We start from the raw sequence: 13902 nt of genomic DNA, 5'->3' as shown, positions 1-13902 counted from the left end.
GTGTAAGGAATAACAATGCTTGAAACAAAAACTATTCAGGTCACAACATCCTGTGGTCAAACACGTAAGAGAACTCGCCATTATGGATAGAAAGCTCACGCACTCATCTATACCACTTTATCCTGTATGCAGGGTCTTTGGGGGTGCCTGGAGCCTATCCCTGGACCAATCCAATGTAGGGCACACACAAAAATACACTCACTCACGCGTTTGTCTAATTTGGACTGAAACCCACTAAGCATGGGGAGTACATGCAACTCCATGCACACATACATACCACATGGCGAATTCGGGAATTGAATTTGGATCCTGGAGTTGCAAAGTGACAGTCAGTGCTAACCACTAAGCCACTGTGCCGTTGAATAGACAGCTATGGTGTCGTAATGCATACCTACAAAAATGCTTGGTCTAATAATGTGGCCAGTAAAATCCGGCCATCACCCACAAAAATATCAACAATGATCTTGTTATGCTCTGTTTCTACTAATACAGAGGTTCATTTTGTATTTTTCAAAAAGTGACCTATATGGTAGATGCTGCAAAATGTTAAAATGAAGATGCAATAAATTCGAACAACAGTTATTATAAGTTATTATATGACCAGTATAACATAACTTTATACCTCCCTTTTAAATTAGATAAGAGTTTACACTGTGTTCATTTTTGTTATCTTGTTTCATGAGTCACAGACTAGTGGACTAAGCTCCTGGCATTGTTCCGTCTGACCCTAGATCTCATTATGTAAGCGAGTCCTATGTACTAGAGATGGAAATAAAAAGTTTTCTCTCAGACAGATGCTTTAGCTGTCTTCTTATGATGTTGATATTGCAAGACCTTAAATACGACTCCCTTGTATGTTGTTTGGTGTTTTTTACCTTGGCTATTTAAGTTTACTTGGCTGCACTAATGGATTGGAGCAGATGGAGTCATCAAAATGCTGCCGCCACAGTGGAAGGCCCCATGAAAATCCTTAGGCCCTGGGGGAGAGGGCGGTCCTTTAACTTAAACATCTATAAACATGTGCTCTGTAATTCAGCCATGCCTTCCTGACTGATGGAACCGGAACGTCAACAGCTGTCAGACGTCAGCCATTGTTAAACCACCACAGTATGCCTTTTGCTCTCTCCTGGGGGGTACATAAATTAGCCTATTTACTGCTGCTGTCTCGAGGGTGGTCGCCGAAAATGCCTTTGAAATGTGCTATATTATTATACCTGGCTGCACCTTTTCTGTTGTGGTTTAGATTTAAGGAAATTGTAACACCATGGTTCCGGGGGCCAATGATTTTTATATATATGTTACAGTGATAATCCATTATTCTAACCTAGTACATTTATTATAAGGATTTTATTGGACTATTTTAATGGTCACCTAAATTAAATGGGTTTATTCCAAGACCAGTAGCTCTAAACTAAAGTCTACTGGAATTTAATGACAAATTTTATTAAAATGTGTCCTATGGGTGGAAAAAAGCTTTATGCTGCCCATAAATAAATATTGTACATGTTTAAATAATGAGCCTAATATGTGAGTATTTTATGTTCATAAAATTAGACTGTTAGATAAATGGGGTTTAGTCGACTTTTTTAGGTAAAGACGTTCAGTGCAACTCGTACAAAATGTACAAAACCACAGCTTTTAATGTTTTCATTTACTTAATGTTTTCATGTGACATTACAAGAAGTGTTCATGCTTCTTCAGGGAGCTTGCAAGTTCTAGATGATGCCATCTGTCATCAGGTGTCAAAGAGGATAATTAACCCTGGTCTCTGTGTATAAAAAATATTATTTTGCTCTTTGTTCACTTTACTGTCAATCAGAATGTCAGTGATTAAGATTGAATCAGAGCTCAGGTGCATTATATGTGTGCAGTGTGTGCAGCATGCTGTGGTGCACTGGGTGTTTTGTTGCCTTTCTGTCATGGCCAACATTGACTGTTTTTAGCAGGTTGTGCTGCACTGGCTTTTCTGTAGAATCGAAGCAGACAGAATGGACTTTGGTCCCAGCGGGCACGGGTGATCCTTGGATGCGCATGATACTGTCACCAGTATACTGATGTATAATTGATAATCAGTGTTAATGTGTTAATGCTTTTGTGGCATTAATGTTTTGGCTGATCGGTATATATGGCAGGGGAGAACTAAATAGTCGATGGGAACCGCCAATATAGTGAACTGCAAATTTGGAAGACAATTGGGGTGATTATCCCAAAGTTAATTACAATGAAAATATGTTACCATATGAGGTTTGGAACAAATGGTTGATTGCAGATTGAGCCTGCTCAGTTATATAAACAAGCTCATATGTTTTTGAGACTGCATTTACCCGGTGTCTTCAACTGGTGGCTAACGGTCCAGATGCACAGACCCAGCACGGTATTTTAGCAGACTGAATGATGCAATTGAAGAATACCATAACGGGATTAATCAGCATTTTAAAAAACTGACCGTAGTTCAGATTCTAGATTACTAAACATTATAACTACCGTCTTTATGGCATTTACCAGCAATTTTTTGTACTGTATTCTATTCATTATTGAAATTATTGATCTGAAGGCAGCTCATTAAGAGACAAAAATGTTCCACAGACTTCTAAAGATTAAAGAAAAAAAAAAGAACCTGTCTGAACTGATTAATTAGTGACTGCATGGCTGGTGGGCGGCACAGTGGCTTAGTGGTTAGCACTGCCACCTTGCCCCTCCAGGTTCGATTCCTGCCTCTGTGTGTATGGAGTTTGCATGTTCTCCCCTTGCTTGGTGGGTTTTCTCCAGGTACTCTGGTTTCCTTCCACAGTCCAAAGACCTGCAGATTAGGCTAATTGGCATTCCAAAATTGCCAACAGTGTGTGAATGAATGCATGCCATATGATAAGTGTGTGTGCCATACGATCAATTGGCTCCCTGGTCCAGGGTGTACCCCGCCTCGTGGCCCAAGTTTCCTGGGATAGGGTGACCCTGTATACAGGATAAAATGGTATAGACTGAGTGAGTAAGTGAGAATAAAGCCAAATGTTTAAAGGTTCAGAAACTGTCGTGGCAGTCATCATGTTAATGTTAAAAAATATTAACTGTTAAACATTTACAGGTAACTCATGTCACCTTTCAGTCATATTTTATATAGTTATATATTATAGTTGCTTATCCAGTTGTTTGTTAGCATGGACTTTTATGTTGCTGGGCTTCACAACATTTATATGCCTCTGGTAGATCAGATCTTTGATATAAACGCTCAGGTTCTGAATCCATATTGTTTGTCCATATCTCAGCTCTGTATTGTTTGTTAACTGAATGCAAGCAGTTTTTATTAGAAGCTCTACAAATGTTAGTTGCCCTGACGGTAATAGCCATTTTCATAGTGTTCACCGGCAGTATGTTATTATCATTACGGCAAAACCTGCATACTTGCTTTGACTACAGGGAGCCTCATGACCTGTCATTTGAATTTCCATTACAGCTCTATTCTCAGGCACATCAAACTAAATTGAATAAAAGGTGCTCACAGTAGCAGTAAGTGCTAAATGCAGAGCCTGTGCTGGCTGCTTTAATGGCTCTATCCCTGACTCACAGAGGGGCCATGTGAGGACCATAATGAGACCCAGACACATTGGAGGAGATGAAACTGGACAAAGAACGGTCTGATTTCCGGAAGGATTATAGTAGATGAAGCTCACGATGGTGAGGAGCATGGGAATTGGATCGCAACGAGATCTTCAATCCTCAATAACCCCTTAGTCCATCTGTTTTAATATAAACATCTAGGAATCCTCACTAAACATGCAGCTGAAATAAGTCACAGCAAACTGTGTAATACAACAATTTTTTCTTCTCTATCGGTAAGGTCTGACTTACAGATTCCAAGAAGTGTTCCCTGGGAGTGTTGTTGCAAAAATGATGTTCCATTTATGACTATCTTATGTGGTTATGTTATTTTTTGCTTTACCCTCTGGTGTTTCAGAAAGCACATACTTATTTTCTCATGCATGAGGGTGTTCTCAAAGGCTGAATCATAAGCTGTGTGATTGAAAAGCACTGTTTGCAATGCAGCCACTTCCTGGAAGGTGGATAGTGTGTGTGTGTGAGTGTGTGTTTCTGTGTGCACATTCCTCAGTGTGATTGAAACTGTAATTTTCGGTTCTACAGCAATGCCCTACGTCTGGCCAGAGATTTCCGACTCTAATAAGATGGAACCTTATTAGAAGATAAAGTAATCCTTACCTAGAGCTCGTCTTATACGATTGCTGAACCTAAAAGTTTAAAAAGACATATAGATTTGTTTCATTGATCTAACCACACGATGCTTGCAACTTAAAGTATCTCTTTCATTCCTATGTTCCTTGTTACACTGATATACAGGATCGCTTAAAACCAGGGGTGTCAAACATACGGCCCACGGGCCGAATACGGCCCACTAAGGCATCCAGTACGGGATGATTTAAACAATAATATTAAATATCAAATCTTTTTTATTATCATTATTATTATAAGTAGTAGTAGTATTAAATAAAGTCTATGTCCGGGTATTCGCTGCAATATTGTGTTTGTTTTTATTCAGTTATTTTATTTTATTATTGATTATTTAACTGCTCTTCTATTGCGCTTCTGCCGAAACCTCTAACATGCATGCGCATTCTAAATTGCCGCCTAAATCAAATTTCTTCGGCTATTTAAAGATGTGTGTCAAGCACTCGCGATTTTAAAGAAATGTCCAAAAAATGAAAAATTGATCTGGAAGGGCGGATGTTTCAGGAGAAATGGAAAGAGAAGTCAGGTGTAGTGTATAGTTAATGTTCATATCTAAAGTGAATGATATTTTTTTTTCATTTGCATTAACCATGAAGAATTTATTTTTGTATATAATTTTTTTTTCTAAACTATTGAGTTGTTAAAGGCAGTTTTTTTTAATTGTGAAGTGTTTTTCTAGTTTGTAAATTATATTGTAGCCTATAGCTTCATATTTAATGTAACTGTCTGTACACAGAGTCTGCAGCAAATTTTATTTATTATTTTATTATTACTAAAAAGTATCTGACAAGTAATATTCATGTTCAAAGGAAAGGATTTTGCTTGCCATTACTTGGCATTGTTTTTTCCCCAAAAAGGAATGAGTGTTAATGAACAGTTTCTGAGGACTTGTTAAATTTAGTTTTACAGAATATAGTGTATTTGTTGTAATTTGATGCACTATGATTAAAAAAACAAAAAACAAATTCGGCCCGCACATGGTCACATTTCTTCTCATCCAGCCCTCACCTTAAAATGAGTTTGACACCCCTGACTTAAACCGTTTCGAAACCCTTGTACACAACGGCGCTGTAGAATTCTCAGTTCTAATTAGGACGGGTGTTGGGGCTGAGAGGTTTATAGCAATATGTTTATTCCAATGAGTTCTACAGCACTAAAGTTTTGTCTGTGACAGTATTTATTTCGCATGTCCAAAAGGACTCAGCAACTTGTAACAAAGAGAAGTAAAGCAGTGAGTTTCAGGTTTTCTGAAACAGGAAAGGATTGAGAACAGAGGGCTTTGTGGTTTCCCTAACGTAACAAGCTGCTTTTAGTCTTCTTAACATCGAAAGCGAAAGAAAGAGGAAGAAAGGTAAGGGATGGACTGTTTATAGTTGTTATAATGTAAGTGACAAGTGTTTGGCGGATGTTAATGTAACGAATAAAAAGCACAACATGCCCTTTCCGATCTTTAGTTATTAAAGGATTGTGATCGTGGGCAAATAGAAAAATAAAGCACCAGTGAAATGTGCATAAATAATTTTTTTTGTATAAATAATTACTACTTCATTGTATTTTCCTATATAAGATTTTTATTTCCCACTCCATTCTTAGTCTGTCCTCTCTATGAAGCGTCGTTATATACAGTACATATGAATGTATGTTATCCAATTCTGCACAAGGTTTATGTTCAGATCTCATGTTGAATTAAATTTTTTAGCAGCTCTTTCTGTCCACACCTCTCACAACTCTTGGCTTTTCCCATTATTATCATCATTGAAAATAAGCGCCAATATGTCTGAAAAGTCATTTTCTTGCCATGGGATTTCAATTAAAAAATTTTTTAGTTATGTTTCTTTTTCATTATTTTGGCCTTGTCTAGCTTGAGCATTGGCCAGTGTTGTATCATTCAGCAGTCATTCGACTGAGGCTGTCTCTAGTTGATAAGGATACAGTCAAAGACTGGGATAGTCATTCCAATTACACTCGTTAATTAGCAATTTAGCCATAGCAACACAGTCACCAAGGAGACTAATGAGAGCCAAGCGCATGGGTTTAAGTGTTAAGGTGCCTGACCTCCTGGTATATTTCTTGTGTCTTTCATCTGATTGCTTTGTCCGAAAATGGCTTATTTTACAATCTAACTGCATTATAGTACTGATTGTTCTCTCCTGTTTTCCGTACACTGCTGGTTGCGAGACCAGTTAATCAGAGATGGCACACGTGTCTCTAACAGCAGTGCCGGCTTTCTCTAGAGCACTTTTTTTTTTCCTCATTCAGAGAGGGAGAAAGCCTCGCTGCTTTCTGTGGTGTTGGAAAACAACGCACATTGACACTGACTGCATTTGTGCATTAACAGCACCCTTGAGGCTTGTCTTGTTTGTGCACATATGCCTCCATCACTATCAATAACAATAAATAACAGTTTCTATGGTAACCCTATGGCATGTAGGTGATCAGCAAGGGCACCTGCTGGCAGCCTGGCACGCACTGCACTCGCTGTTTTCAGTAACACTTAAGGGTCTGTATTTAAATGTTGGAATAAAAACAGGATAAATATGCAAGCAAAGCTAATGATGGAATAGTGAATGAAGGGTTGATGTCAAATATACTAGGATCAGACAAGAAAAATGAAGACTGTTCAGTGATACACAGACACAAAAATGATGGTTATGCTCAAAAAAAAAAAAAAAACAGAAATCAAGGAGTAATTGGATGTTGGTCTGTTGTCCCTGATGGGCCATGATGTGAATGAATGGCTAGGCATAAATAAGAAAGGCAGGCAGATGTGAGAAGGCAGGCTGCTGATAAGGGCCTCTGCTCTAAGCCCAGCTTATACCTCACACACAGGCAGAATGAATTTCATTTGCTGAAAGGAGTCTGACATTATTAATATCAAGGGGCTCAGAAATATGCAAAGAAAATGAGCTATTTTTGCAGGGTGCCTCTTTGAACATGGCAAAGCCTTTCCTTTTTTCTTCCTAGCAATATGTTTGAAGGCAATATGCATAAGCTATTTTAGCTCACCACATTTTTTTCGTGAGGTTTTGTGCTACACTGTAAAAGCCTTTTGTCCTAGTGATTGTATGTTAGGGGTTTTAAAAAGAGACCACACAGACGAATTGTGTAAATGTGCTCCTTTTTTACTTTATGAAACTGTATTGCCGTAACATTTAAGAATTCTAAAACGCACAGTTTTTTTTTTAGCTAGGCTTACTTTTAGACCAAAAAAAGTCAGGCCTTGTAAACATTTATTGCTTAGTAGAAAGCTTTTATATCCTGACTCCTACAGTGCTTTTTTTTGTTACATAAAGAGAGGAATCAGGGAAACTTTTATAAGAAGCAGGACTACAGAAATATGATATCAATTCCTCGATCCCAATGACTGCATCAATATCCTTTTATATAAATACAGTAACAGGACATGTGCCTGTAAAAGGACTGATAAAAAACAGAGCTGTGAATAGCAGACTTAGAATAACTTTGTCAAGCCCTGGTCCTGTAGTGCCTTACGGTTCAGTGATGTGCAGCCTTCATCCTCACTGGGTCCTCCATTAGCAGCTTAGTGCCGGTTCACAAACTTCTGTTATTCTGCTGTAGCTTCACTCCAGGCAGGGATGTAATTCCGAACAGAGCCCAGCTCATTTATTAGACCGGAAATATTTCTGCTTTAGCCTGGGATGTGCATGCAGCCAGCTGTCTCTCTGTGTATGTTCGGCTATATGTCGAGTCTGCCTGGTCTTGAGTGCATGCTCAGTGTCTTCAGGGGAAAGTTACATATATCTTCAGTGGACATTTATTAGGAACACCTGTATATCTGCTTATTTGTGCGCATTCTCAACCAGCCAATCATGTGACACAAAGACATGCAGATACAGATCACAAGCTTTGGTTACCACAATGAGAACACAATAAAAGGGTTGATTTGAGTATTTTATAAACAGCTGATCATATGATTTTAATATTAAATAGATTACACAGAATGGTGAATACGACAAACATATAAATCCAAAACATTTTTTTTTATTTAGTAAATCCAGTAATATGTTGTTGATGGTATGAGGAAAATGGCTAGACTGGTATAATGACTCCAAAAAAGTGTTGTAGAAGAAAAGCACCTCATGACACACCACACACCAAACTTTAAGATGGATGTGCTACTAGAACAGAAGACCACATCGCATTCCTCAGACCTCCTGTCAGACAAGAACAGGAATCCAAGGCTACAGTGGGCACGGGACTCTCTAAGACTATAAAGCTGAAGTGAAATGAAATGTTGTTTAATGATCATTCCTTTAAATCATCACAGTCTTGGAAGCTCAGTGTCACTGCTGGTAGCGTGACAGCTCCAGGGTCCCGCTTTCAATCCAGAGCTCAGGATTATATCTTTGTGACATTTTGCATGTTTTCCCCACTGTAAGAAAACACGCCAGGAGATGCTCTAGAGAGTGTGTGTGTGTGTGTGTGTGCGTGCATGATGCAATGTGATGAACTATTATCACATCCAGGGTTTATTCCTGGCACCAACTGCTAATTGTGGGAGGTGCCAATCATTTAGAAAAAAAAAAAAAGAAATCAGTGAAATTGTCCAACTTTAACAACTATGTATACAGTAAATACTAAAATGTATAAGATCTCTATGTCTTTCATGCATCTGTTTTATATTTTGTATGAGATATTAAACTTCTTGTATTGTTGCAAAGGGTGCCAATAGTTCTGGAGCTGTTAATATTAAACATTTGATATGCTATAAAATGAGATCTATTTTTTCATAGAGTGTAACAATTGTGTGTGTGTATGTGTGTGAGAGAGAGAGAGAGAGAGAGAGAGATAAGGATATGGAGATTGATATCTCGTTGCATTTACAACACCTTGGCAAAATCATGTAATATTCCTTATTCACTTTATGCATTTGCTGGTCAAATCTGTAGGCTTTGTAAAAGCAGAAAGGGAGTGATGCATAATTTGTAGTTATCGCAACTGACCCTTCTCTCACAGGACTTTCAGATGGCTTTGATGAATACAGCAGATGGAAAGATGAATATTGGATGACACCTTAGGTGACTCTATTAGTGACAGCATTCATATTGGATTCTCTCAAATTGCCCTTAGAGCAACTTTTACTCCATATTTTCCCTGTGTGCCTTTGAGCGAAAGTGTCTTATTGAAAGGCACATCTTTCACAGAGGCAAGCCTCCTTCCTCCCTGGCTTTCTACCTAACCTTTCGTTAAGGACATGTCACTCTGGACTGGACTAGTGCAGCTGCCAACAAGAAGTGACAGTCCAACCAGACATCTGTAGCGTGTTTGTGTGCATGCTTGTGTGTGTGGGTGTTTATAGCATGGCAGCCTCTCTCACCCTGCCTGGTCTTTTGGCCCTCCGGCTTCTGCTTTCAGTGAGAACGCAGAATCATTTCAGGCAGCCGGGCCATTTATTATAGCCACACACTGTCTGGCAGGCAGTGACGAGGGAAGGAGGACGCTGGAGGGACCGTCCATGACCTCATATTCGCAAAGCCTTGCCCTCTCTGAATGATCTTACTTTTCTGCACACTGCTATATATATATATATAGCATATGTTGCATTAAAACAGAGTATACAATATACAAATGCGTGTGACAAATTATGTAAATATTTTGACTTGATAAAAACAAGTCAAAATTTGTTATTTGGTAAACTCAGGCCTGATGTTCCTGAGATATTTACTGTACATTAAAGGAACCTTATTTTCAAAAGGGCTTAGAATTATGTTGCAAGGGTTCCCCCTGCTGGATGATTGTTACTACTACATTAAAGATAAGAGCAGGAAAAGCTTGCTGATAAGAATGCGTAGTGTTGCCCTGTATTTCTGAGAGATTTTCTGTTTTCCACGGTTTCTTGTAGGACTCAGTAGATTACAACAACATTCAGGAGATGAAGTATTTAGACATGGTGGTGTGTGAGACTCTGAGACTATATCCACCTGCATTTAAGTATGAGGACTATACAGCAAATCCTTATCTTTTTTTCTTAAAATGTATTCACTGTAATGTTAAGTTTGTGTGCTAGTGCCTCTGTTTTGTTGAACTGCAGACCTATGCGCAATGTTGAGCATGAATGTGTAGTGAATGGACAGACACTGCCTAAAGGAGCTACAGTGGAGATCGCAACAGGCTTTCTGCATTCTGACCCTGAGTACTGGGACGAGCCGGAGAAATTCATACCTGAAAGGTAAAAGGTTTTTTAACTCGTATAAATACGTCAGTAGGCATGACAGGGCATGTGTATTTTTTTTTTTTTACTACATAATTGTTTTAAAAATAATTAATTGGTAGTTCCTGCAAAAACAATCGATCGTGAACCTTGAGTTAAGAGAAGAAAAAACTTAAGGAAAAATGCAAAATATGTCTTTCTTTTTTATTTATTTATTAATTTATCTTTAAGAAATTGCTGGTTCATGGTTAGGGTTGTGGTGGATCCTGTGCCTAGCCTGGTAGCACTGGGCAAGAGGTGGGAATAAACCCTGGACTGTAACACATAAGCACACACCCATTTGCTCCTAACAAACAAACATCTACTTACTGTACTGTATGTGCATGTTTTTGTGAGACAGAAGAAAACCAGATAACCCTGGGAAACCTCACATAGACACAGGAAAAATTTGAAAATCTCTAAGAAAGATAACTCAAGCTCAGAATATGTAAGGTAGCAAAAATACTGCACTGTGGCCACAGTAATCCCAAACTACTGTAGATTCAGTTGCGAAAAAATAATAAAAAATCTAAATAGTTGATCCAAGCTTGCGATGGATCAGAATCCTGCCCAGGGTGTGTACCCCGCTTCCTGGAATAAGCTTTAGGCTTCCCTGTACAGGATTGGCAATTTACTGTAGAGAACGAGTTAGTGAGAGAGTAGTACAGCCATCTTTGGTTAAAGACCCAATCTTTTTTTAAATTTTATGTTTTTTTTTATTATCTCTGCCTGCAACTTTATCAGCCCTCAGTACAGAGCCCTTACCCATTTTTATTCTCAAAAGAGCAGGTCTCGTAAAACTGATGACCTCAGTCTCTGGCTATCCACCCAATCCCTATTCACTACAGAATGCAATTATTTTTCTGGGTAAATCTGTCTCTCTCAAGGGCATCTCCAGATGGCTAGAAGGCTAAAAGGGCTAGAATACTTCTTATGGATAAGGTACAGAACTTACATATGGTGGGGATCTATTTTTGACCAACTTGAGATAGGTCTCATGAATTCTGCAGTCATTATGCAGAACATAATTGTGCATAATAACACCTGATTAGTAGTAATTGCAAACAAAGTCTTATTCACATACCGTAAATCATGCTAGGAAATGAAAATTTGTATTAAAATAAAAAGCTGTCAATTATATAACATCTTTAAAAATCCTGAAAAAAATGTATTGCATAAGCTCATTGGTTTTTATAATTAGACAAGAAGCACTAGTGGTTTTTGTAGTTGATACAGTATATAAGATGCATGAAAAACAGGCCAATGTGACAACCTACCTTAAGCATCTTGCATCATGCATCTTAAGCCTATCATCAAGTCAAAACATGATTTGTGTATAATAGTTACATTATACACAGTCTCATTGTGTACCTTACACTATATATATTATATTAATGACAATAAAGATCTTCTTGACTTGTTGTGGTTTTGGTTGGAGGATCTCAGATATACAGTAACAGGCCAGGAACCTGGTAAGAAAGGGTTGGGTCTCCAAGGTTCACTTAATCACAAGGGCAACAAAGACCATTCCATCTGGTCTAAACAGACAGAAAATGTAATGTACCAATAGTCACAGAAATGACGCAGTGGCGGCTGCTGGAAAATATTTAGGTGGGATTGTGCAACATTGAGTAAACACATGTATGCTTTAAAAAAAAAAAGAAATACTTATTTATACTTATTTTAGATTATTACTCATGAGTCTTTAAATAAAAATTGTAAGCAATGGACAACGCAGAATTCTGGCATTTTTCATGCAGTTACACCAAGTGTGTGGCAACCATGTGTTTAATCATGTTTTCTTGTTTAAAAAAAAATCCCAAACTATTTGGAACACGTCTAAATGTGTCTAAGGATGCTACACACTATCTAGGCATTGTAGTTAAAACATGAGTATGCAGACTGTAACAAAACCAGCAGGAACGCCAAATGTAATTAACACTTTCTTCCGAAATTGTTGTGTACATTGGCACTTTTGTTGTGCACAGTTGTACGTTTATAATTTTTCATGAGAGCAGTCAACAGTATTGTAATAAACATCTTTACAAAATTTTTTATATATTACTTTACTTTATTCTATTATTTTGGATAGAAATATGCCTTTCTTTTACCTCCTCATTGTGCTTGTTTACCGCAGTCCAGTTGTGACCGTCATTCAGTGTTGTGGCGATGTTCAAGTTTTCCAAATGAGGCCCGGTGTTCTAATTTTTTCCGTAATTTATTGACAAGCGCTTCAAATCCCTCACTCTTGTAACTGTCCATTTAGGGAAAAAATAATTAATGACCATGACTGGATATCCCTTAAACACTTGAAGTTCATTGCCAAAAACGTCAGTGAATCACAGCTGTAGTTAATAGTGAAAGTAAGAGGATTTTCACAGAATTGGGTAAAAAGAAACAGCTGTATGGCCATAACCACTTCTTCTGGAGACTAATTAGAATAATAAGCCTTCAGTTTCCTATGGAGCATGAGGATTGGATTTTGGTACAGTGGAAAAGGTTACTGTACGTAGTCTGACGAGTCCAGATTTACCCTGTTCAACTCAGATGACGACCTGAATGTGCCAAATGACCAGGGTATCACATCAATGGATTTTTTTTCTTTCATAATGGCATGGGGATCCCAGGACACAAATTGTGAAAGAGTGGTTCTGGGAGCATGAGGAATCATTTTTACACATGAAATGGCCACCACATTGCATGCTGTAATCAAAGCTAAAGGCAGTCAATATTACAAGTATTAGACTGTGTGAGTGTCTGTGGTATGTGACCAAAGACGTCCACTATAAATTACCTTGGAACTTGGAACCAGTGTATTTTGAAAAATTATAGTATATAGTAAATTATGTTCCTTCACTATATTTACTGTATATGTTTAGTATGTATGGATAATACATGGTATATATGGTATACTGTACATATACAGTATATAGTACATCATTATATTCCCACATTGGTTCCAAATGTTTATTTTCATACATACTTCTAACATACTGTATAATATATACATACTGTATAAGTAAATGGTTCTTGGGTAATAGGATATACAGTATATATCATTTAGCAGATTTCTGTAAGGGAAAACAAAAACCTTTCCCCCAGCCCAAATATACTTTTGTATTTCTGTGCACATTTTAGCTCATTATGCTTTTAGGACTGAAATGTTTCCCCTAAATGCAGACATCTGGCTGACTGAAATTTTTTTTTTTTGCTTACCGTTGCTTGTATACAGCTTTTTTTGTAAAGCTGCTTTGCTACAATGACCATTGTTAGGTGCTAGACAATAAAAGATATTTGAACTGAATTTAAGTACACATTAACACTGTATTGCATACTTAGTACTTAGAGCATTTTGGAGACTTTAAATGTTGCACTTTCACCTTTTTTTTAAGTAAAATGTGACAAAATCTGCCTGAAAAGTATTGTATTATGTAATATGTTACCTCCTTTTT

At 37.7% G+C, this 13902-nt stretch overlaps 1 protein-coding gene across 1 annotated transcript in view; it reads left to right on the top strand.

Annotated features, from left to right (window-relative positions):
• tbxas1 (thromboxane A synthase 1 (platelet)) overlaps positions 1-13902 on the top strand; it is a 73302-nt gene that overhangs the window by 56760 nt on the left and 2640 nt on the right. Inside the window, exons 11-12 of the mRNA XM_053500280.1 lie at positions 10103-10191; positions 10292-10429. Of these exons, the coding sequence (XP_053356255.1) occupies positions 10103-10191; positions 10292-10429 (227 nt within the window). The remainder of the gene's footprint in view (positions 1-10102; positions 10192-10291; positions 10430-13902) is intronic.

Source organism: Clarias gariepinus, chromosome 7 (assembly GCF_024256425.1).
Source record: "Clarias gariepinus isolate MV-2021 ecotype Netherlands chromosome 7, CGAR_prim_01v2, whole genome shotgun sequence".
NCBI classification, from domain to species: Eukaryota; Metazoa; Chordata; class Actinopteri; order Siluriformes; family Clariidae; genus Clarias; species Clarias gariepinus.
This window is presented reverse-complemented; position numbering and strand designations above follow the sequence as displayed.